At 45.3% G+C, this 22,732-nt stretch overlaps 1 protein-coding gene across 2 annotated transcripts in view; it reads left to right on the top strand.

Annotated features, from left to right (window-relative positions):
- The window catches only part of notch1a (notch receptor 1a), a 35,505-nt gene extending 13,577 nt beyond the window's left edge, over positions 1-21,928 (top strand). For both annotated transcript variants that reach the window (XM_078271041.1, XM_078271040.1), the window contains 33 exons: positions 463-544; positions 6,865-7,127; positions 7,233-7,571; positions 8,620-8,742; positions 8,864-9,097; positions 9,207-9,362; positions 9,455-9,640; positions 9,805-9,918; positions 10,539-10,652; positions 10,792-11,025; positions 11,120-11,230; positions 12,469-12,661; positions 12,752-12,897; positions 12,997-13,110; positions 13,658-13,777; positions 13,876-14,028; positions 14,123-14,351; positions 14,448-14,649; positions 14,758-14,911; positions 15,028-15,212; positions 15,353-15,485; positions 15,594-15,851; positions 15,952-16,064; positions 16,182-16,753; positions 16,869-17,309; positions 17,433-17,578; positions 17,696-17,909; positions 18,070-18,154; positions 18,271-18,433; positions 18,564-18,862; positions 18,972-19,119; positions 19,227-19,324; positions 19,433-21,928. In XM_078271041.1, coding sequence (XP_078127167.1) covers positions 463-544; positions 6,865-7,127; positions 7,233-7,571; positions 8,620-8,742; positions 8,864-9,097; positions 9,207-9,362; positions 9,455-9,640; positions 9,805-9,918; positions 10,539-10,652; positions 10,792-11,025; positions 11,120-11,230; positions 12,469-12,661; positions 12,752-12,897; positions 12,997-13,110; positions 13,658-13,777; positions 13,876-14,028; positions 14,123-14,351; positions 14,448-14,649; positions 14,758-14,911; positions 15,028-15,212; positions 15,353-15,485; positions 15,594-15,851; positions 15,952-16,064; positions 16,182-16,753; positions 16,869-17,309; positions 17,433-17,578; positions 17,696-17,909; positions 18,070-18,154; positions 18,271-18,433; positions 18,564-18,862; positions 18,972-19,119; positions 19,227-19,324; positions 19,433-20,683 — 7,373 coding nt within the window. In that variant the 3' untranslated portion in view covers positions 20,684-21,928. The remainder of the gene's footprint in view (positions 1-462; positions 545-6,864; positions 7,128-7,232; positions 7,572-8,619; positions 8,743-8,863; positions 9,098-9,206; positions 9,363-9,454; positions 9,641-9,804; positions 9,919-10,538; positions 10,653-10,791; positions 11,026-11,119; positions 11,231-12,468; positions 12,662-12,751; positions 12,898-12,996; positions 13,111-13,657; positions 13,778-13,875; positions 14,029-14,122; positions 14,352-14,447; positions 14,650-14,757; positions 14,912-15,027; positions 15,213-15,352; positions 15,486-15,593; positions 15,852-15,951; positions 16,065-16,181; positions 16,754-16,868; positions 17,310-17,432; positions 17,579-17,695; positions 17,910-18,069; positions 18,155-18,270; positions 18,434-18,563; positions 18,863-18,971; positions 19,120-19,226; positions 19,325-19,432) is intronic.
- Positions 21,929-22,732: the final 804 nt, after the last annotated feature.

The following is a 22,732-nucleotide window of genomic DNA, read 5'->3' as shown; positions in this document are numbered from 1 at the left end:
CGGGTGGAGGAGGTGCTGCTATTCCGTCTGCCGGTAAACAATGCCCGAGGAGAGTGTTTTATGGCTCGTGCTGGAGTCTTGATTTCTTTTGTTCCGCATCTGAGCCCCGCAGCTGCTGCGCTTTCCCCGCAAAAGCGTGCGCTCCCCCCAAAAGCCGCGCACCACGCGCTCTGGCCTCACCGGTGTCCACAGCAGGCGTCCCAATTTCCCCCACGGACAACTGTGTAACAAATCAATTAAAGATTAGGATGTAGACGTGCATGTGTACAGTACATTCAAATTCATGTGAATAAAGATGTAGATTATTAAAAAATACCACTGATGAATAATTTCCACTAATAATTCCAACTCAGCCTAATCCTTGTTAATCTTAAACATCTAGTTTAACAGTACATATTTCCCCACATGCTGTTTGCCTTGTCAGCTCATTATGTGTTTTCATATTTTGTATATGCTCAACAGGTCTAAAATGCTCCCTGCCCACTGAATCATGCCTGAATGGAGGAAGATGTGAAGCCACATCTAATGGAAATGGAGAATGCAAGTAAGTAACAAGAAGACCAAAAGGCAGTAAAAGTGTGATGTAGCAGATGTTTCACTACAGACTGCCACAAAGTATTAGCATTTCCTGTTATCTTTACCCGTTCTTTGTATGAAAGTTGTGCAGTCTTAGAAGTACAGTGTAGTGTAATTTTGGTACTTGAAAGTGCTTTTTAATTGGAAAGGAAAAGAGGCCACATATTCCCCCTTTCATTCCAGCCTTTGATAGGGCCCTGTGCCCAGCAACCAGAGGCCCTTGAGTTTCTTCTGGGCTGGTGTGCTCCTGTACAGCTCCAGGAGCCACATCGCTCTGTAAGGCTGCACACATTCCCCAAAAGAGTTTAAGAAGTGAAGAAATAAAAAGAGAGTGCAGTACCAGTGAGGTTAGAGAAGGGTAGCTGGACAAAAGCCCCCCCCCCCCAAATCTGTGGGCCTGTTAATGAATGCAGGACCCCTTCACCAGCAAAGTGAGAGGACGCGTCCAGTCCTAAATCTTGTTTTTCTGCCCTTTCATGGGCGACAGCTGGGGCTCGCCCGCCGCCCGTCACCCATTGTCCTGCAGTCAGAATAATGCTGTGTGACTAATCTGAGTGGGGCTTCCCATCACGCCACAGTCACCCCAAACACCACAACACACACCAAACCTCTGCCATAGCCCCCCCCTTCCCCTTTCCAGCCTCCAAAAGGCTTGTCTCCTGCTTTCTGAATGGACACACACCCCTCCACCCCCCACCTCACCCGTTTGTGATCTCCATTAGAAAGCCAGATGGCTGTAAAATGTAATTGGATTGGATGTCAAAAGAGTGAGATTAATTGGAATAAAGTGCAGACAGGAAGGGAAGGCAGATTGTGGACTATTTGTTTAGGCTATAGATTGGTGTTAATAGTATGTGGGTGAGACACCTGATATGCTAATATTCCCTTTAGCTTACCTACATGTAAGTTTGTGTAAGCCTGATTCACATTGAATGTTGTGCTAGAGGACAAAAGAGGATCTCAGTTTTAAGTTTTACTAATGAGGAGTTTTAAGATTTAACTCCTGAGGATTGACCGAAAATAATGCAGAATTTATTTTATTGTGATTGCAAGTTGTGTCATCATCTGTAAAGAAGCTCAGGGGTGGCCTGATTTACCCTCAGGGGCATGTAGTCATGGCAGGCGCTTCTCTGGACTGCAGGAACAAGGGGGAGCTATTGAAGAGCCCACGCTGCATCAGCCCACAATATCTAATCTGCACACTCCCCACACACACGCACACTGCACGTGTGCACACAGAAACTCTCCACCCTCCTCCTCCACAAAGCTGTTATTGAGGTCGCCATCTCTGCTCAGTCCAATTAAAAACAGACAGGATAAGAGCATCACTTCACCCATCCACCCCTCGCTCTCTCTTCCTCCTTGCTTTTCCTCTCATTAATCATTCATCCCTGCCAAGCCAAGCAGCCATCAGTCATGGGGTGCACTACGAGATTCAAGCCAGTGCTCAGGGGTGTGTAGCATCTATATACCAAGGGGGCTTTCAATAACCAACTTGCGCCTTCATCATCACCATTTAAATGTTGTGCCACAGTACTTGGAAATTGTGTGGTAGCATACGTGGAAAGTCCACCTGGCGAAAGTGATGTGTTGCACACTAGTTAAAAAGAAGAAGAGGCTGACACTTTGAGGTCAATAACAGTTGAGTCATTGTTGGGGTTTAGTGCAGCAGTGTCTAAACGCATGTGGTGACACAGATATGAGTGGTAAGTGGTGGATTTAAATTCTCTTTCAGCACAGTTCCCACGAGTTTGAGAAGAGAGTGAAATCACATGCTGGCAAAGAGAACAAGGTTAGGCTTGGTGTAAGCTGTGGTAATCAGATGTCTTACGGATGGGTTTAGTTGGATTATTGTGTTGAGACAAAATTGGTATTCCATTACCCCATCCTGCAGAAAGGATGTTTTCTGTCCTTCCTGGTTCTAAATATAGTCACTCTTAATTTAAAGCTTTTCAATGTGGATCATCCCCAAAACAGGAACTGGCTTGTGTCCTGTTTATTAAATTGCTGCATATTTATCTCCTTTTGGTTGATTGGGCTAACCTGCATCTGCCCTACAAAGGCAGAGGGCAGGAACAATAGAAAATGTGAAGTTAAGAAAAAAGGTTGTCTCTTGAGTTATAGAGACAGGTTGTAATGCCTTCAATTTGAACAACAACAAGAAAATCCTTGGCATAGATCGACCATAGATGAGACCTCCGCTATGCCTCTAGACAGACAGGGCATGTGAGGGGAGAAACACAGTATCAACAAACATGTTCTAGCTCTCCATCTTTTTTAATCCTTAAAACTCAGATGGGGAAAAGAAATTGTGTTTGTTTGATTTAAAGAAATCATTGTTATTCTTATCTTCTTTTTATGTTAAAGAAAAAGCTTCAATACTAGAAAAGGCTTCAATTTGGGGAAATGTGAATCAGGCTTCAATGTGTACTTTTAGTTTGTGGTGGTACTAGAAATGCGGAAACAGCAACTAGACGCATAATGAGGAAGCACTGTCATGATTTAGTAAAGTAAAAGGTTATCTGAAGGTCTGGGGCTTCCTGTTTCCCATGCAGCTGTAGCCGTCTTGTTAAATACGCAGCTTAAATACATGTAAGGGCACAGCGTCGTGTAAGTCAAATTTAGTTTCCATTTGTGAGAGGACACAGCGAGGTTGAAAGGTTGTTGCCCTCAACCCCCGCCTTTGCACGACTGACTGACTGTCAATGCTGCTTTGCTGAAATAGACACTGTTTTGGTCTGAGGTGACTGTTAATAATAAACCCAGAAAACATCTCAACTGTCTCACTACATATCTCAAATACTGCAGACGTCTGACAGAAATAGACGAGTCAGAAAATTGAAAGTCTGCTATGGTTGGTGTAGTCAGACCTCTCTGACCTTGCACAGAGCTGTCTGGTTTTGCATATTGATGATAAAATGTCTGACCCATAAAGACTGTCTAGAGGGAGCCCAGCACCACTAAAATGATGCTCCACTCTCCCTCAAGAAGGAATGTCGCTCTTCATTTGTCCTCCTATAGGATTACCGAGCAGGTCTCTGTTAAGGCTCAGCTCCATGTGGGCTTAAGCGAATCAGGTGCATTGCTGGGTCAAGTGTGCCTGTTGGTGCAGGGCTTTTATTGGGGTTTAAGCACCGATGCTGCCACTCCCTTGGTTGGGCCCATTCCCTAGATGCCAGGGCCCCCCCGGATACAGCAGTGAATGAGATTGGTGGCACGCAGTGTTTAAACTTATATTGATTTTTAATTTCAGTCTTAAGAACAACCTCATAACGCTACTGTGGAAAACCTTTGCTACATAAACAAATATTTCCCCATAGTGTTGGTGGGGCCTCAGAATAGACTGGGTAGTGATCCGGATCCTGCAAGTCTGGAGATCCTCAGAGCGGGGCGATCAAAGCTGTGCTGTCACAGCACATAGATAAGACGCTATTTGGCTCTAGTGGGTGCTGGAAGTTCACATGCACTAGCACAGGCTGTCAGATGTAGAAACACCCAGTCCTCTGGCAGGTCAGTGTTGGACTACAGGGCATGGGGTAATGAGGTAAATGGGTTAGAAGCATACATGTATGTGCAGGCCTTCTTCCTTATCTGTGTTTTAATTATATCCATGAGAGGAAATGTTATCAGTTAAAATAGTTACCGGTAGTTACCACTCATTATCCTTAATGTCACCATATTACAAATTAGTATATTTGATACGAGAGACTGGGAAGAACTATTCCCAGTTCAGCTCCAAACTGAGGTACTTCAGCAGATGTGTCACTGATAACAATTGTAACAAGTGGAGTGGCAGGCAGGTGCTTTTCTTTGTTTGACTGTGAGCTGGGATGTCTCCATGAATCTGCCACCAAGGTCTATCGCTCAATCACACACAGTTGAAGTTATGACCCTGGTGTTGGCTAACTGGTATTTAATGCATGAAAGTGAGTCGCAGTCATTAGACACTTGTTACTTATTGAACTTATGTTGTTTTTGAAGATTTAACTTCACTAAGCCAACACTATATTTGAAATTCATACTTTTTCTGTTTTTTTTAAATGTATACAGAAAAGTACAGCTTGAGAGACAGAAGAACCTTTAATAAGAAGCCATTCACTTGCTTGTATATATCACTGTATATACAGCTATTATGCATGCCTCTATTTACAGTGTTGATCTCCTACTGCAGTATAAAACCCACTAAACCTAGTAAAATGTGGTGGGAGTTCAGAGCCTTCCAGACCCAGTACATTCCTCATTTCCTCTAGCAGAGCTTCACTGTTCTGTTCTTGGTCTTACGAACAGATGTGGACCCCATGGGTCAGACCTTGGCTAATGATTAGACACATCCATGGGAACATCAGCTAACTAGACAAAATAGATGAGGAAGAAAGGGCAGAAACAAAGAGCCACTTAAAGAGAAAAGGGGGGCAGTGGGTATTAAAGAGAGTGTGAAGTGAGAAGAGAGATGATGATGATGTTATACTTTCATAAACAACGTGAAAGAAAAACCAAGAGAATAAAACTCTTAACTTACACATAATTACTGTACACCACCCTCAGCCATTTACATAACATTTTCCACAGCGGTGGCATTTCCAGCACACAGTGGGGCTGGTTTGGTGTCGTAGGATAAAGTCACTCCAGAGTGGCAGATGGTAGATCAGGCCCAGCGGGGAGAGGAGAGAGAGGGGGGAGAGAAGGCAAAGAGGCCGTCCCACAGTCACAAAAGTGTTTGGGGTCAGAGGTCGGAGAAGCATCTGCTCCGGCTTGAGGGGACATTGCATCGCTGGGAAAGACCTGTTGCCGTGGTGTGTGCTGCTTAGCTTTTCAGCGTGTGGGTGGATCTTTATCTCAGACTGGACTGACTTCAGGACAAAGAGAATCTATTACAGTTAGTTAGCGTGGGATGACACACACACACACACACACACACACACACACACACGTGAGTGTTTTCATGGTAAAGTGGAATGGGAAGCAGGGAAACTTCAAAGCCACACAAATACTTTTACAATCTTATGCCAATTGCAACTGTCTGGGCCCCCTGTGGGGCTCATGGCACTGTTAAAAACTCCCTGATTGGTCACACCTAACTAAGTCAACAAGGGAGTCTTCGGCAGTCCCATGTGACATAAGGGTAACGCTGTAAAAAAGCAAACTTCTGGGAGCTGTAAAAAGTCAACACGGCAGAAACGACAAGACAGAGCAATGAAAAGCGGAATGTGAGAAGCTGTGACAGGGAGAAGACTGAAGGGAAAGAAGATTCAGTATTAGTGTAGAAAAAATGAATTCAAAAGAGGAACAGTTTAGGAAGAGAGGAAATTAAGAATAATAATGGTTATGGGGAGGGGGGGAGACAGAAGTTGCAACAGCTGACTTCACATGGGTTCTTTATATCCCTGGAGAAGAGGTTGGCTTGTCAGCACCCCCATCTGACAAGGGGACAGAGGGGAGGGAGGGAGGAGGGATTTAAGGGGGGAGGAGGAGGAGTCCTGTCCAACAGCTGCCTTCATTAACATGCGCACCTGCTCCCTGTGGAGATACTCGGAGGCCAACAGATGCCCTGCCTTACACATTAACACTCACACGCCCACATGCACAACTACACACTCGCACATAAGCCCCAATTCAAATATAAACACTTTTTTGCTGACTTAAAATGCTCTTGCACGTGACAGGACTTCACTGTCATGTACAAGCTGCATATCAGATTATGTCTGAGCAGTTGGCCGTTTGGAAATCAATATCTGTGAATTACTTGTAATTTTTTTTTGGGGGGGGTGTATTATGTATTATTACCCAGACACTGCAAAAGGGGAGCTTCTGTCCTGAGTTTCTATGTCTTCACTTCAGCCAGTTTGAGCTATGTGACTGTTGCAGCATCCATCCTTAGTCTGGATGGGAGGGAAGCAGGGGCTTAGGTCCTGAATGCAGTGCTTCATATAGGACATCCAGAGCCGGCACAGTCCCCTTGATCTCTTTAGTCATTCAGGATGAGTGTGGACAGCTTGGGGGCGAAAGGTAGTTGGGAACGGGCTGCTACGGCTAGACTATTATTTAGTGGCGTCTGTTGTCCCAGCAGAATGTGTTTTCAAGGTTCTGAGGGAGTCTAATCCAGAGAGACACACTAGAACAACATGCTGTCCCAGTCCCACTGCAGTGGGACTTTCCTAGGCGGGAAACTCTTAGACCCTCTCCACTACTCCCTCCTCCCATCCTGCCCTTATTCCCCTTTTGTTTAGATAATTGCCCCCATGAATTAAACTAATCACCACTACTTCTCCCTTTACTGTCTACTCCCAGGTGTCCCAATGACTACGTAGGCAATCGTTGCCAGTATCCAAGCCCCTGCAGCCCTTCACCCTGCCGCAATGGTGGTGAATGCCGCTCTGTTTCCCATGGCAACACGTTTGATTTCCGCTGCGTGTGCCGCCTGGGTTTCATAGACCGGCTATGCCTGACCCCCACCAACCATGCCTGCATGAGCTCCCCCTGTCGCAATGGAGGGACTTGTGACCTCATTACCCTCAACGCCTTCCGCTGCCGCTGCCCACCTGGGTGGTCAGGTATGTAGATAAAATGTTATCATACACTTTTTTTGTACTCTCCTTTTTTATCATTTCCCCATGAACCATAATGATTAACAACTCTCTTGTTGTTTTGTTTTCAAGGTAAAACCTGCCAGCTTGCCAACCCATGCGCGTCCAATCCATGCGCAAACGGTGGCCAGTGCTCAGCCTTCGATTCCACGTACATCTGCACCTGCCCACCCGCCTTCCACGGTCAAACTTGCAAGCAAGACGTCAACGAGTGCGCCCAGACTCCCTCTCTCTGTCTTAATGGTGGTGTGTGTGTGAACGAGGTGGGCTCATACAACTGCCGCTGTCCTCATGAGTACACTGGTCAACACTGTGAGACACCCTACATGCCATGCAGCCCTTCACCATGCCAGAATGGAGGCACTTGTGTGCAGAAGGGAGACACCACCTATGATTGTAGCTGCCTTCCAGGTAACACACAAACATACATCATACAACATACAGATAAACAAGCAGCACAATAGTTTTTTTTCTATTGACATATGGAGTTGCATACAAACGTACACATTTGTTTTCCTATTACATCAGTTGACCTAAAAACCAGCCTGTTGTTGTAGTAAAATCTGATTAAGTGGAATGAGTAGACTCTGGCTACCCCCCTCTCTGCCAGCCTCCACTGGCAGGATGCACTCACACAGACGTTTCCTTCTGATAATCACCAGCAAGCCCCCACAACACCAGGGGTACACACATGGGCCTACACATAAACGTATAGATATACACACCCTATTCATGAGGTCACACACACACACACACACACACACACACACACACACACACACACACACACACAGAAATATCTTGTTTTTCAGTTAAATACAGCCAGTCTGTTTGGCGTCTTTATTGTGTTGGCACACAAAGCCGTTGCAGAGTTGTGTAAAACTTTGGTTAGTTTTGAGCAATTGTGGTTACTGCTGTTAGAGGCAGGACTGCAGCTGTGAAGAATTTTTCCCCTCCATAACACTTCGTAACTAAGAACATATCTATTTCTCTGAAAGGTTTGAGTCTGTGTTATTGTCTGACTGAGTGCTTATGACAAGCACAGAGCAAGTTGTTTAGATATGCAGATGAATGAGGGATATTGTGTGTTAAAGTTTAACCCATGCTGTGTGGCTCTCGTGGGTGTCCGTGCTGGAATGCGGCTAGATAGTGAAGCTGCACGGGCACCTGCAGAGCTGTGGGTTGATTGTTAATCAGACTATCGTGGCTCTAAAACACCCACTCAAGCCTTTGATGTTTGAGGAAGACACAAGTTGCGCTGTCACCTATAGGGCATTAAAACAATCTGCCACGAGGATATAGATAGCTTATCTTTCTCTTGAGTGCCCAGTTATAACGAGAGGAAGAAAGGGTCTTATCATTAACTAAAAGCAAATGTTACTAAATCTTTTTCTATATCTTTGTTACTCCCCACTTTTTCACATTGAGTCTCTTTTTGTCTTGGTCTCTCCCTGTTCAGGCTTCACAGGTCAGCACTGTGAGCATAACATCGATGACTGTCCGGGCCACAACTGCCAGAATGGTGGTATGTGTGTGGATGGTGTGAACACCTACAACTGCCGGTGCCCACCTCATTACACAGGTGATCTTTTGCTTTGAGACAGATTTTTGTTCTAACTTTAAAATGAAATCAGAAAATTACAAAGAAAACATATATAAACTTCGCCTCACACTGTGTTATTTTGCTTTATAAACTCTTTCAGGTCAATACTGCACAGAAAATGTGGACGAGTGTGAGTTGATGCCCAACGCATGCCAGAATGGAGGGACGTGCCATGACACTCACGGCAGCTACCACTGCGTCTGCGTCAACGGATGGACTGGTGACGACTGCAGCGAGAACATCGACGACTGTGCCAGCGCGGCTTGTTACCACGGCGCTACCTGCCACGACCGCGTAGCCTCCTTCTTCTGCGAGTGTCCACATGGGCGCACAGGTACGCCTATCCGTGGCTGTTCCAGACATACTGTACACACGGATCTTAATAAAGTGAATAAATGTAATGATACAGTTTGATGAAAGTTAGTTCTTGTGGTGCTCCCCAGGTTTGCTGTGCCATCTTGATGACGCCTGCATCAGCAATCCGTGTCAAAAAGGTTCCAACTGTGACACCAACCCAGTCAACGGCATGGCGATCTGCACCTGTCCCCCAGGTTATACTGGGTCAGCCTGCAACCTGGACATTGACGAATGCTCCCTCGGTAAGTTAAAAAGTTTTCTTCTGGTATAGTTTGGAAATGATTATGCATAAATGACCACATATGCATGACAACTTGTATCTCATATGTTGTAGGTGCCAACCCTTGTGAACACGGTGGCCGCTGCCTCAACACCAAAGGCTCTTTCCAGTGCAAGTGTCTTCAAGGATATGAAGGACCTCGTTGTGAGATGGATGTCAATGAATGCATGTCTAATCCTTGCCACAATGATGCCACCTGCCTGGATCAGATTGGAGGGTTTCACTGCATTTGTATGCCAGGTAAGAGCATCGGTTTATATTGCATGGGGAGGGAAAAGGGAAAAGGTAAATGCAGGGATCTTCGTAATTTTGGACCATTATTAAACCCTGGGGCATTGACTAGGGTTAAGGGTACTTGATTTGGTCAATAACTCTTTTCTTCTCATGTGTCTGTACGATTTCAGGATATGAGGGTGTGTTCTGCCACATGAACACAGATGAGTGTGCCAGCCAACCATGTCTCAACAACGGCAAGTGCATCGACAAAATCAACTCCTTCCACTGCGAGTGCTCCAAAGGTGAGAAATGATCAGTGAATGTGAAAGATGATAGAGTTAATTGAGTAAAATAAATAGGCTCTTGGATCCTTTTGGTGTCTTTTTGGTCAGGCAAAAGGCTATAAAAGAGTGGATCATTAACTTAACTGAGTATAACTCGTGACATATGGTTTACAGATCAAATGGAAATGATTAACTTTCTCTAATCGTGTCACTGAAGGGGTTTTGGGTAAACAGGACAGAGTGGATCAGGTTGCAGAAACATTTGCATATTTGGCGGGCATGAGAGTTTGTGTTAGAGCTTAGCGCCAAAATTGGGGGAGGGCAGGGATCGGTTTATGGCCGGGGAGCTGGAGGCCTTTGTGTAGTGGTTTGAAAGAAAGATTTCACTGCACAGTAAGTGCCGAGGAGGGGGGGGGGGGGGGGGGTGGAAGTAGTGCTGTGGAATGGTTCGTTAGGACCTTCAGTGTCCTGCAGACCTATGTTAGATGCAAATTATTTTTCATTATTATTATCATTATATCATACATATTCATTATGCACACTGAAGTCATGATATAGAGAATATAACTAGCTAAATTATAGTAGTACAATCATTTCAAGAAAAGTTAAATTCTGTATTTTGTTCAATGCATATGCAGGTTTTTCGGGGAGTCTGTGTCAGGTGGACATTGACGAGTGTGCCAGCACCCCCTGCAAGAATGGAGCTAAATGTACCGATGGTCCCAACAAGTACACCTGCGAATGTGCTGAAGGTAAAACAAACAATTATTTTTTCTGAATTGTCTTGAAAATGTTTTTTTTTTTTCTCTCCAAATGAACATTGCCAATATTCTTTTAAATACTTTTCTACTTTAATTTTTCTACTCTAATACTACTTTTTTTCCTGTCCAGGTTACACAGGACAGCACTGTGAGACTGACATCAATGAGTGCTACTCTGACCCCTGCCACTATGGCACCTGCAAGGATGGCCTAGCCTCCTTCACCTGCTACTGCCGCCCTGGCTACACTGGCCGCTTGTGTGAGACCAACATCAATGAGTGTGTTAGCCAGCCCTGCAAGAACGGTGGCACTTGCCAGGACAGGGAGAACACATATATTTGTGCTTGCCCTAAAGGCACTGCAGGTAAGACGTTAGACATCAACATTCAATAGATTCCTGCAGCTAAAATGTTGAGCTTTTCCTCATATCATTTGCTTGCATTTGTTCCAATTTACAGGTTTCAATTGTGAGGTGAACCTGGACGACTGTAAGAGCAAACCCTGCGACTACGGGCGGTGCATCGACAAAATCAACGGCTACGAGTGTGCATGTGAGCCTGGCTACACAGGTGAGCACTGGGTGGAGTTTACAGATGCAGGGGGTGGTCCCCTGAGCTTTGGGAGGGGCAGGTAGGACAGGTGGCTGGCGGGTCCACTCCTGTGGAACAATGGTGTCGGATTGCCTGTGTGGGATGGCGGGGGGGGGGGCAGAGAAAGGAACACAGTCCCCAACCTGATACACACACACAAAGCGCTAACTTTGTTTGCCATTTGAAAAGGTTGTGACGTTGCGCCTGGAAAAAGTCTGTAAGGTGATACTTTAAAAGGAAAAGAGCCTGGCCTTTAATCACATATCTGATGTTTAGTAGTGTGTAACTGCATGACAAAACCCACAAATATCTTAGATTGAAGTGTTTTCACCTCACTAACTTCACTGACACATGTCCACCTGTAATATACCAGTATATAAAGCTTCAGTGACAAAGTCTAAGCTCAACATCCTCCCTTTCAAGGCCCAACAGAGCCGGTTCTGACTGGTAGTGGCTGTGTGATTATGCTAGAAGGGGGGCAGGGAGGAACAAGTGTGTGTGTGCAGGCTTCTGTGCATCCCTCCTCCTCTTCCTCCCCTCCATCTTTTTGTGCTGACGGGGTGAGTGTGGAGGGCATGGCGGGACTGAGACACAGAGGGACAGAGGACTATTGTAACTGAAGATCAGGCAGTTGGGCCCTCCCTTTCTGATTGATGAAGAGCAGAGGAGGAGGGAGCTGGTTGGGGATCAGAGGGGGGTTTAATTGTTACTCGGCCGCGTGTGAAATGGGTCTGGCCTTCTGTCCCTTGTAAACAGCCCTGGGTGAGGTTAGTTCTATCTAGATGGGGGGTGGTGTGTGTGTGTGTGTGTGTGTGTGAATAGGGAGATGAGATTTCCCCCCCCACCTCCTGGCAGCACCTCCCCCAATCAGATCCAGCTGAAACCCTCCTTCTGCCTATTCAACAGGGCCCCATTTAATCAATGGAGGAGAGGCAAATGGGCCTCCAGGGGCCGCCAGGCCCACATTGGAGCTGCTATAGCTTCTGCCTGTTGAATGTTTAGGGAGTCTTTAGTGTTAGCTCTGTCTATTGTCCAAAAGCCACCCAGTGCACCTTAGCTAGCAGCTTGTAAAGGCTCAAAGAATTTCACACCAAACACCAAAGTGTCCAGCTGTTGGACTTTAATAATGCCCCACGGTGTAGGTATTTTATCAATTCACATCTTACAAAATAAATATATGCTGCATTGTCCTAAAATCATATCGTATTGTCTTTTAGGATCAATGTGTAACATTAACATTGATGAGTGTGCCATAAACCCCTGTCACAACGGGGGCACATGCATCGATGGCATCAACAGCTTTACCTGCCTGTGCCCAGAGGGCTACAACGACGCCACCTGTTTATCTCAGGTGGATGAGTGTGGCAGCAACCCCTGCATCCACGGCCGATGCCAGGATCTCATCAATGGGTGAGCACAGATAAATGACACAAATAAATTTCCTTAAATAAATAAATAAAATAAAAACACCACTGACTTGACAATTTCTTTGCATTTAAGCTACAAATGTACCTGTGACTCTGGCTGGAGTGGCCCCAACTGTGACTTTAATAATAACGAGTGTGAGTCCAACCCGTGCATGAATGGGGGAACCTGCAAGGACATGACCAGCGGATACCACTGCACATGCAGAGCCGGATTTACTGGTCAGTTATAACCATGACTTCCTTTGCTCATTAAGACTGTGTGTGTGCCCTGTTAGGCTATATCTAACCCATTGGTGCTCTCTAATCCTGCCACTTTAGGACCTAACTGCCAAACTAACATCAACGAGTGTGCCTCCAACCCCTGCCTCAACCAGGGTAGCTGCATTGATGATGTGGCTGGATACAAGTGCAACTGTTTGCTGCCTTACACTGGTACGACACGCAGCTGCTTATTTTTCACACTAATACCTGGGTTGTTTAATTTAGTTAGCTGTTTGCACAGGTCTGAAAATATAAAGACAATATTCCGCTTTCCACACAGTAGGCCTATCCAGTCCTATCTTATGTTGTTTTAGAAAACACCATGTCTGTTTTTCTGTGTGGAAAGATCTGCCTGTCTGCTTTGCAGGGATAACAGTATGTGTGTGTGTTTTGGAATAACATGCCACAGCATCTAATATAAGCCGGAGCCTGCTCCAAGCCCTATTCCCACTTCCGCCACGTCCTGTTTCCTGTCTGTGATCACACAATAGCAGGAAACAGGAAGGCCCTTCCTGTTTAGCTAAGTCGTCATGGAAATGGATAAGGAAGTGGGATAGAAACTGGGATTTAGAATGAATGTCCCTCTTCAAAAACAAATCTTTTGCAGATAAATTAAACATACATTTTATGACTTGGTGTTCGATATTAAAGTCTGAAACGGTTGCTCCATGTTACCAGTGCAATTCAAGCACTGATGTTTTCTTTTCTCTACCACCAGGTGAAAATTGTGAGATCCTGCTGGCGCCCTGCAGCCCCAGACCCTGTAAAAATGGTGGAGTGTGTAAGGAGGCTGAAGACTACCAGAGCTTCTCCTGCATCTGCCCTGAAGGATGGCAAGGTGTCTATCCATCAATCCATTTCTACCTGTCCAATAATCTATCCATCCACTGGACAATGTGATTAACTTTTTTTCAATATCTTTCTCTTCCCCTCAAGGTCAAACTTGTGAGATCGATATCAACGAATGTGTGAAGAGCCCATGCCGCAACGGTGCTATATGCCAAAACACTATGGGTGGCTACCAGTGCAAGTGTCAGCCAGGTTACACTGGCCAGAAGTGTGAGACAGATACCGATGACTGCAAACCAAGTAAGGAAAAGATGATCACCATTAGAAGTTCTCATGTTGTCTATGATTCAGAGCGAGAAAATGGTTATTTTATTTCCTCTTTTCTGTGTTTCAGATCCCTGCAGTAACGGTGGTCTGTGCCGCGATAGCATTGACACTTTCACGTGTACCTGTCTGCCCGGGTTTCGTGGCGGCAGATGTGAGCAGGACATAAATGAGTGTGAGAGTAACCCATGTAGGAATGGCGCCAACTGCACCGATTGTGTCAACAGCTACACCTGCACCTGCCCGCCTGGCTTCAGTGGCATCAACTGTGAGATCAACACCAATGACTGCACCGACAGGTAGCTCACCTTGTCAAAATGTTGTTTTAACTTATTTCCCTGCCCAAAGCAAGTCTAATAAGGTTTTAACCTTTTTATTTTCTTGTGCCCCTCCAGCTCTTGCTTCAATGGTGGCACTTGCGTGGATGGAATTAATGCTTTCACCTGCCTGTGTCTTCCTGGATTCACTGGCAGTTACTGCCAATATGATATCAATGAGTGTGACTCCAAACCGTGCCTCAATGGAGGATCTTGTCTTGACAGTTATGGGACGTACAAGTGCACCTGTCCTCATGGCTACACAGGAGTAAATTGTCAGGTAGAAATCATCTTTTGTCAGGCTAATTGTGTAGGCACTGTATGGTTCCATGCATTGCCTCCATTTATACAGTTTATTAAGAATTTTCTGCCTTTGTTTTCCTGTTAGAATCTTGTGCGCTGGTGTGATTCATCCCCCTGTAAAAATGGAGGTTCGTGCTGGCAACAGGGAGCCTCTTACACCTGCCAGTGTCAGACTGGATGGACTGGTCTCTATTGTGACATCCCCAGTGTTTCCTGTGAGGTCGCAGCCCAACAACAAGGTACGATAGCCAGTTAAAAGTAATTTTCCATCATGTGATATGGATTTTAGAGTGTTGAATCTACAAGACCTGTGTTTGATTTGTGCATTCTGTAACTCCTTCCTTGTTGATTTCAGGAGTGGAGGTGGTACACCTGTGCAGGAACTCAGGCCAGTGTCTGGATGCTGGGAGCACACATTACTGCCGATGCCAGGCCGGCTACACCGGGAGTTACTGCCAGGAACAAGTGGACGAGTGCTCACCCAATCCTTGCCAGAACGGAGCCGCCTGTACTGATTATCTGGGAGGCTACAGCTGTGAGGTATATTGATTTAGATTGCAATGAAATAAATAACATGGAAATCTACAAATATAATGAGAGATTATTGGACAGTTGAGAGTTACTGTACAAAATGTGATAGTAATAAATACATAATAATGATTTTCCATTTTCTCTGTCAGTGTGTCCCTGGCTACCACGGTGTAAACTGCTCCAAAGAGATCAATGAATGTCAGTCACAGCCCTGTCAGAATGGAGGCACATGCATCGACCTCATCAACACATATAAGTGCTCCTGTCCCAGAGGAACACAAGGTATACACCTACATAGCACATTCAAAGTCTGACATCGTCAAAAAATCAACTTGACAACAAAAATCAGAATTCAAATATTTTCTAACGCAACATTTCTGTCCCCTGTAGGTGTCCACTGTGAGATTAATTTGGATGACTGCACCCCCTCCAGCGACCCACTGACCAACGAGCCCAAGTGCTTCAACAACGGCAAGTGTGTAGACCGCATTGGAGGTTACCAGTGTGTGTGTCCAGCCGGCTACGTAGGAGAGCGCTGTGAAGGTGACGTCAACGAGTGTTTGTCAGACCCCTGTGACCCCAGAGGGTCCTACAACTGCATTCAGCTCACCAATAGCTACCGCTGCGAATGCCGCACTGGATATACAGGTACTGATGTGCACCAGCAGCATGTAACAACACTGCAATATCCCTGTGTGCAGTGTCTGAATGGTGTACAGACGGTAACACGTTTGCTTATCTTTTCCAGGTCAACGTTGTGACAAAGTGTTTGATGGCTGTAAAGGAAGACCCTGCAGAAACGGTGGATCGTGTGCTGTTGCTAGTAACACACCTCATGGTTTCATCTGCAAATGTCCACCTGTGAGTACAGCTGTGTGATCCACTTATAGCATTGCCTCTTTAGAGATACTTTTACTATCCTTTATTATTATTACCTCAAGTATTATAAAGATTATAGCCTAATTTCTGTCCCTCTAGGGCTTCACCGGCTCTTCTTGCGAGTATGATTCTCGCTCTTGCGGGAGTCTGAATTGCAGGAATGGAGGTACATGTGTGTCAGGCCACATAGGCCCACGCTGCCTGTGTCCACCAACCTTCACTGGGCCTGAGTGCCAGACCCCCACTGACAGCCTCTGCATCTCCAACCCCTGCTACAACGGTGGCACGTGCCAGATCACCCCAGACGTGCCGTTCTTCCAGTGCAGCTGCCCCAGCAATTTCAACGGCCTGCTGTGCCACATCCTGGACTATTCATTTGTTGGAGGTTTTGGCCGGGACATCACCCCACCTCCAGAAGTGGAGGTGAGCTGCGAGATTCCTCAGTGTGACGAGTGGGCGGGCAACCATATCTGCGACTCGCTGTGCAACAACCATGCCTGCGGCTGGGATGGAGGAGACTGCTCACTTAATTTTGATGACCCATGGCAAAACTGCTCTGCGGCCTTGCAGTGCTGGCGCTACTTTAACGATGGGAAGTGTGATGGCCAGTGCAACAGCCCTGGGTGTCTCTATGATGGCTTTGATTGTCAGGGACAGGAAGGACAATGCAAGTAAGTCTAGAAAACACAGATATTTTGTGGATTTGTCATAGAGTTGTTTTACTTATTATTTGTTTAATATATTTGTATATCGGAATGCTAACCCAATCTCTTACTTTTCTTCCAGTCCGCTGTATGACCAGTACTGTAAAGACCACTATGCCGACGGTCACTGTGACCAGGGCTGCAACAATGCCGAATGTGAATGGGATGGCCTGGACTGCGCCAACAACATGCCAGAGAAGCTGGCAGACGGGCACTTAGTTCTGGTGGTCCATATCCCTCCCGAACAGCTTAAAAATCGTTCTTCAGCCTTCCTCAGAGAGATCAGCAGCGTTCTCCACACCAATGTGGTGTTCCGCCGTGACGCCAAAGGAGAACCAATGATCTTCCCTTACTATGGCAACGAACAGGACCTCGTTAAACATAACGTGCTGAAGCGCTCCACAGATGGCTGGCCCGAGTGGGCTTCAATGCCAGCCAATGTTTTGGGTCAAGTGAAGGAAAGCGTGTCTGCCATGGTCAGCCCTCGAAAACGCAGAGAGCTCGATCCTGTGCAAGTCAAAGGGTAGGCACCACAAATAAGTCACAATTTTTCATGTGTTTTCATTAGCAGAACATATCTATAATGACTTGTATTTGGATTACAGAAGTGTTGAATATGAGTGTTTGCATCTATTTCTGCTCGTAGGTCTGTGGTGTACCTGGAGATTGACAACCGTCAGTGTTACCAGCAGTCTACTGAATGCTTCCAGAGCGCCACAGATGTAGCTGCGTTCCTTGGAGCACTGGCCACCAGCGGGAATCTCAATGTTCCCTATATTGAAGCTGTCACCAGTATGTAACTCATCTCCAGCCTTTCGTATATATATTCAATGTGTTATATTAAAAACACTTAATTACTTACAAGTGGGAATTGTAAGTAACACACAGTGACTTTGACTATCTTTCCAGGTGTGAGACCTACTCCCTCCAGTTCAGAGCTCTACCCAATGTACATAGTCTTCCTCGGCTTGGCTGCTTTGGGTTTCATCTGCCTTGGTGTTCTGGTGTCCCGTAAGAGGCGACGAGAGCACGGCCAGCTCTGGTTTCCTGAGGGATTCAAAACGTCGGAGCCCAGCAAAAAGAAACGCAGAGAGCCATTGGGAGAGGATTCTGTTGGATTGAGGTAAGGAGATTTTAAAAATGGAATGTGAATGCAGCAATGCTTTTTAGTCTAACTGCAGCTGGGTGTTTTCTTAGCCTTGACTGTCAGCAGCATACTTTATCATGTGTCTTTTGTATTTGATGTAATGTAACTACTCTAACATGCTTCCTCTTTTCAACAGGCCCATGAAAAACTCAGACATCAATCTTATGGATGACAATCAAAATGAATGGGATGATGAGGATCCAGACTGCAGGCGCTTCAGGGTAAGAAAAAAGTATACCCTTGTCTAAATAAGCTATGCTTTACCAAACTGTGTATTCTCAACCCTTTTCATGTGTGCTACCGATGCTGACGTTGTTATGATTGGTGTGTCTTTCAGTTAGAGGAGCAGGCCATGTTGGATTTAAGTGACCGTACTGACCACAGGAAATGGACACAGCAGCATCTGGATGCAGCTGACCTGCGTATTGCGTCCATTGCTCCTACACCTCCTCAGGGAGAGATAGAGAATGACTGCATGGATGTGAATGTCAGAGGACCAGGTGTGTACACTGGTTATTGGATGATTTACGGACTATCATAAAAAGCCCTTGAAAGATGTTGTAATCTTCTGTGAACAATGACAGACAAGTGCCTGGGAACTCATTATAATCCTCTCCCTTCCTCTTTCAGATGGTTTTACTCCCCTGATGATCGCCTCCTGCAGCGGTGGAGGACTGGAAACTGGTACCAGTGAAGAGGAAGAGGATCCCTCAGCAGAAATCATCTCTGACTTCATTTACCAAGGCGCCAACCTCCACAACCAGACTGACCGCACAGGCGAGACTGCCCTCCACCTGGCGGCTCGCTACGCCCGCTCTGATGCTGCCAAACGCCTCCTGGAGTCCAGCGCAGATGCCAACGTTCAGGACAACATGGGCCGCACTCCGCTTCACGCTGCTGTGGCTGCAGATGCACAGGGAGTGTTCCAGGTAGCTTCTTCCTCCACAGGAGTCTCATGTCTCTCCTGGCTTTAATTTCTGATAAAGGTTTGTCCAGCTGCTTAAAAGCACCTAACTAAACAAGTCTGTGTCCTTGCAGATTTTAATCCGAAATCGTGCCACTGATCTTGACGCCCGCATGCACGACGGAACAACACCGCTGATTCTAGCAGCCCGATTGGCGGTTGAGGGCATGGTGGAAGAGCTTATCAACTGCCACGCCGATGCTAACGCCACCGATGATTCTGGTAGCTAACGTTTTATCAACATATCATCTCAACAGTCCATAAAGATCCATCCCAGTGTGCTGAACTGTTATCATAATCAACCCCCACCCTTTTTACTCTCCCTGCAGGTAAATCTGCTCTTCACTGGGCCGCGGCTGTAAACAATGTGGAGGCGGCAATGGTGCTGCTAAAAAATGGTGCCAACAAAGACATGCAAGACAACAAGGTATGTGAAATGATGTGACTGTGATAGAGCTATTTGACAAGTATTGACAGCGTTACAGTCACAGTAGTATACATAGTGTATTAACTTTTTCTTTTCTTTTTTTTTTAGGAGGAAACACCAATCTTCCTTGCAGCCCGTGAAGGCAGTTTTGAGACAGCTAAGGTTCTTCTGGAACACTTTGCCAATCGTGAGATCACCGACCATCTCGACCAGCTGCCCAGAGATATCGCCCAGGAACGCATGCACTATGACATCGTCCGCCTTCTGGATGAGTACAATTTGGTTAGGAGTCCCGGGCTTCACAGCGGCCCCCTAAGCACCTCAAGCCTCTCCCCACCTCTCTGCTCCCCCAATGACTACCTTAGCAACCTCAAGCCCACCCTGTCTGTCAAGAAGGTTCGAAAACTTAGTGCCGGTGGAAAAGGAGGGAAAGATGGGGGCAAAGATAATAGAATGAAGAAGAAAAAGTCGCTGGATGGGAAGGGCAACTTGCTGGACACGTCAGCTGTCCTCTCCCCGGTTGATTCCCTCGAGTCTCCGCATGGCTACCTGTCTGATGTGGCCTCTCCTCCCATGACGTCACCCTTCCAGCAGTCCCCACCTATGTCTCTAAATCACCTACAAGGCAATGGAGACCACATGGGCCAGATGAGCATGGGTAAGGATATGGGCTGTATGTCTTTTGACCCTCACCCACTCCGTCTCTCCCACATGCCTGTGTCCAGCCCCAGTAGTCAGGGCACAACATCCATAGGTGGCAACAGAGGAGGCCAGTGTGACTGGATCTCCAGGATGCACCCAGGTGTCGGCCAGCAAGGAGGCTTTACCCAGGCACCACCTATATCCCACAACATGATGGGTGCTCTGCATGGCGTCAGCACTGCCACTCTGTCTCAGATCATGGGCTACCAGAATCTGCAGACCAGCCACCTCGGCTCTGCACACATGATGCAGCAGGCTCACTCGCGGCAGCTCCAGCACCAAAACTCCAACTCCACCACAGCTGGCCAGTCCCTCAACCAGAGCTTCCCAAACGTTGAGCTGAACGGCTCCGACATGCAGCAAAACAACGGCCACTCTATGCCCATCCACACCGTAATGCCCCAGGAGACGCAGATCCTTGGCAACCAATTTCTCACCCCTCCCTCCCAGCACAGCTACTCTAGCCCCATGGACAACACACCTAACCACCAGCTACAGGTGCCTGACCACCCGTTTCTAACTCCCTCCCCCGGCTCCCCTGACCAATGGTCCAGCTCGTCCCCACATTCCAACATGTCCGATTGGTCTGAAGGCATCTCCAGCCCACCTACAAGTATCCATTCACAGATGAATCTGATCCCAGACCAGTTTAAGTAGAGACTTGTAAAATGGACAAACCTTTTTAGTGAAAAAAAGATATGTATACAAAGTTCATACAGAAAGAGTGTGACAAACCTGTCTCAAGACTAAAGATGCTTATATTATCAGTTTTTATACTAACGATAAGAACCGTTTTAGTCATTTTGTATTTATTTATGTGCTTTTTTTGACCTGAACTATAAAAAAGATGCTTTTATATTTATGTTTTTTTATTTTTTGGTTCTGTTATGTATGGGAAGATTAGAAACTGTTTAAAAGGAGTGTATATGGGGGGGGGGGACTCCAAGATGTATACACTGGCTATTTATTTGTGTCTTGTGTTGCTATATTCACTGGATTTATTTTAATCTTTTGGTCTTTACAAATTTTTATTTTTGGGATTTGCATTGCATTATGCTTGTACAGATTTTTTTCAACTTTTATAGATTATTTTAAAATGTTCAGTATTAATTAATTATATTTTTAACCTCCTTTGTCTTTTTTAAATGACAGGTTTTGTTACTGAACTACATTTCACTAAGTCTTATCACTGAGTCTGTTAGATGATGATCAAATATATATATATAAAGTGTCACCTTTCATGATGTTACCTGCTATACTGTCTTTCGTGGCAAACTAAAAGAGAGAGTAACTAAGTGGAGGTAACAGAGACCTTAAAGCACAGAACAAATATCCCTTATGAGTTGAGAGATTCTTTTCAAAATGAGTGGAAAATGCATCTAAATCAACCTGAGCCTATTTTTTATTGAATAATGGTCTTGGCCGGTGCTGAGTAATTGATTTGTGATTACTTTATTTCATATTGTATCCCAAATCAGGTATTATGGTTACCGTGTTTAACCTTTTAAGTGTTAAATTGCAGACCTGTTGTAGAAAAGTTGAAATGTTACATTCACCACAGTTTAAAATAGTGCCAGTGTGGTTTTTGTTTTTCATAAGAAAAACAACGTATTTGTGAGATTTCTTGTGAAAAAAAATGTCTTTGAGGTGGAGAACATTGTTTGTGAAAGAAATGGGGACCTTTGTTTGTGTGTTTAACGACATTGCCTGCACTTTGTGTGGTTTAAGGTGTCTAAATGTCATGTTTTATAAACTAATTCAGAGATAAAAGATGTTTTTAAGAAAAGATGTAATTCAAAATCAATGTTCATGCAAAGTTGTAGTTTGCAAAGAAGTATCTCCTGATTAAAAATGTTTTGTAAAAATGGTCTTGATTCAATAAAAGCTGCTTTTAAGCATTAAGATATGGCTTCCTTTCTTGTTTTCTTTTCTGAAATATTATGTGACTGACAGTGTAGCCACCTAATCTGTAGTTCCTCAAACTGAATGCATGATCTGTAAATATGAGAAGTAAAGTCACCCTATAACCACAGTTATGTCTGTTGGTGTCTGTTGCCCTCTGGTGGTGATAACCTGATAGTACCACAACATCACTGCTGTTGCTGAAAATAATTCATTTCAGCTACATTTTTGGACTTGAATACATACGTGGATGCCACTACAAAACATCTACCAGTAACAGGCTGTTTATGTCATTGTTTTCCTGCATAATCTACCTGTTAAGTTTCACCTCATTCATCACTTAAACATACCAGAGATTAAGGCTTTTTTGTTAACAGTGTTTTGAGCCGAGAAAGGGCTTTTGTTGGTGGTGGATGTAATTAGTTTTATGTATAACATCTTTTAATATTAAATATCCCATCCACAGACTTCCATGTCCCTTTAATATTGATAAGACAGTCTCAATCTGCTTATGTTATATAACATTCTTATTATTTGTAATACCAGTATTACTGTAGCTATTGATTGATGAGCATTGCAGCAGGCTGTGTAGGCTGTCCGTGGTACTGACCAGAGGACTCTTTTCTTTCTCATTCTTTATTTTTTTGATCCCCATTAGCTGCCACTAATGTAATAGTGCAGTTACCTTTCCCCAGGTCCATATAGGATAGGGAGGGGATACACATTATATCAGGTGAAAAACAGCCTGATATTTTGTGTATCCCCTATGCAACTTTTGCTAGAAAACAGCAGACATCTTCAGTA

Source organism: Sander vitreus, chromosome 16 (assembly GCF_031162955.1).
Source record: "Sander vitreus isolate 19-12246 chromosome 16, sanVit1, whole genome shotgun sequence".
Taxonomy (NCBI): Eukaryota; Metazoa; Chordata; class Actinopteri; order Perciformes; family Percidae; genus Sander; species Sander vitreus.
This window is presented reverse-complemented; position numbering and strand designations above follow the sequence as displayed.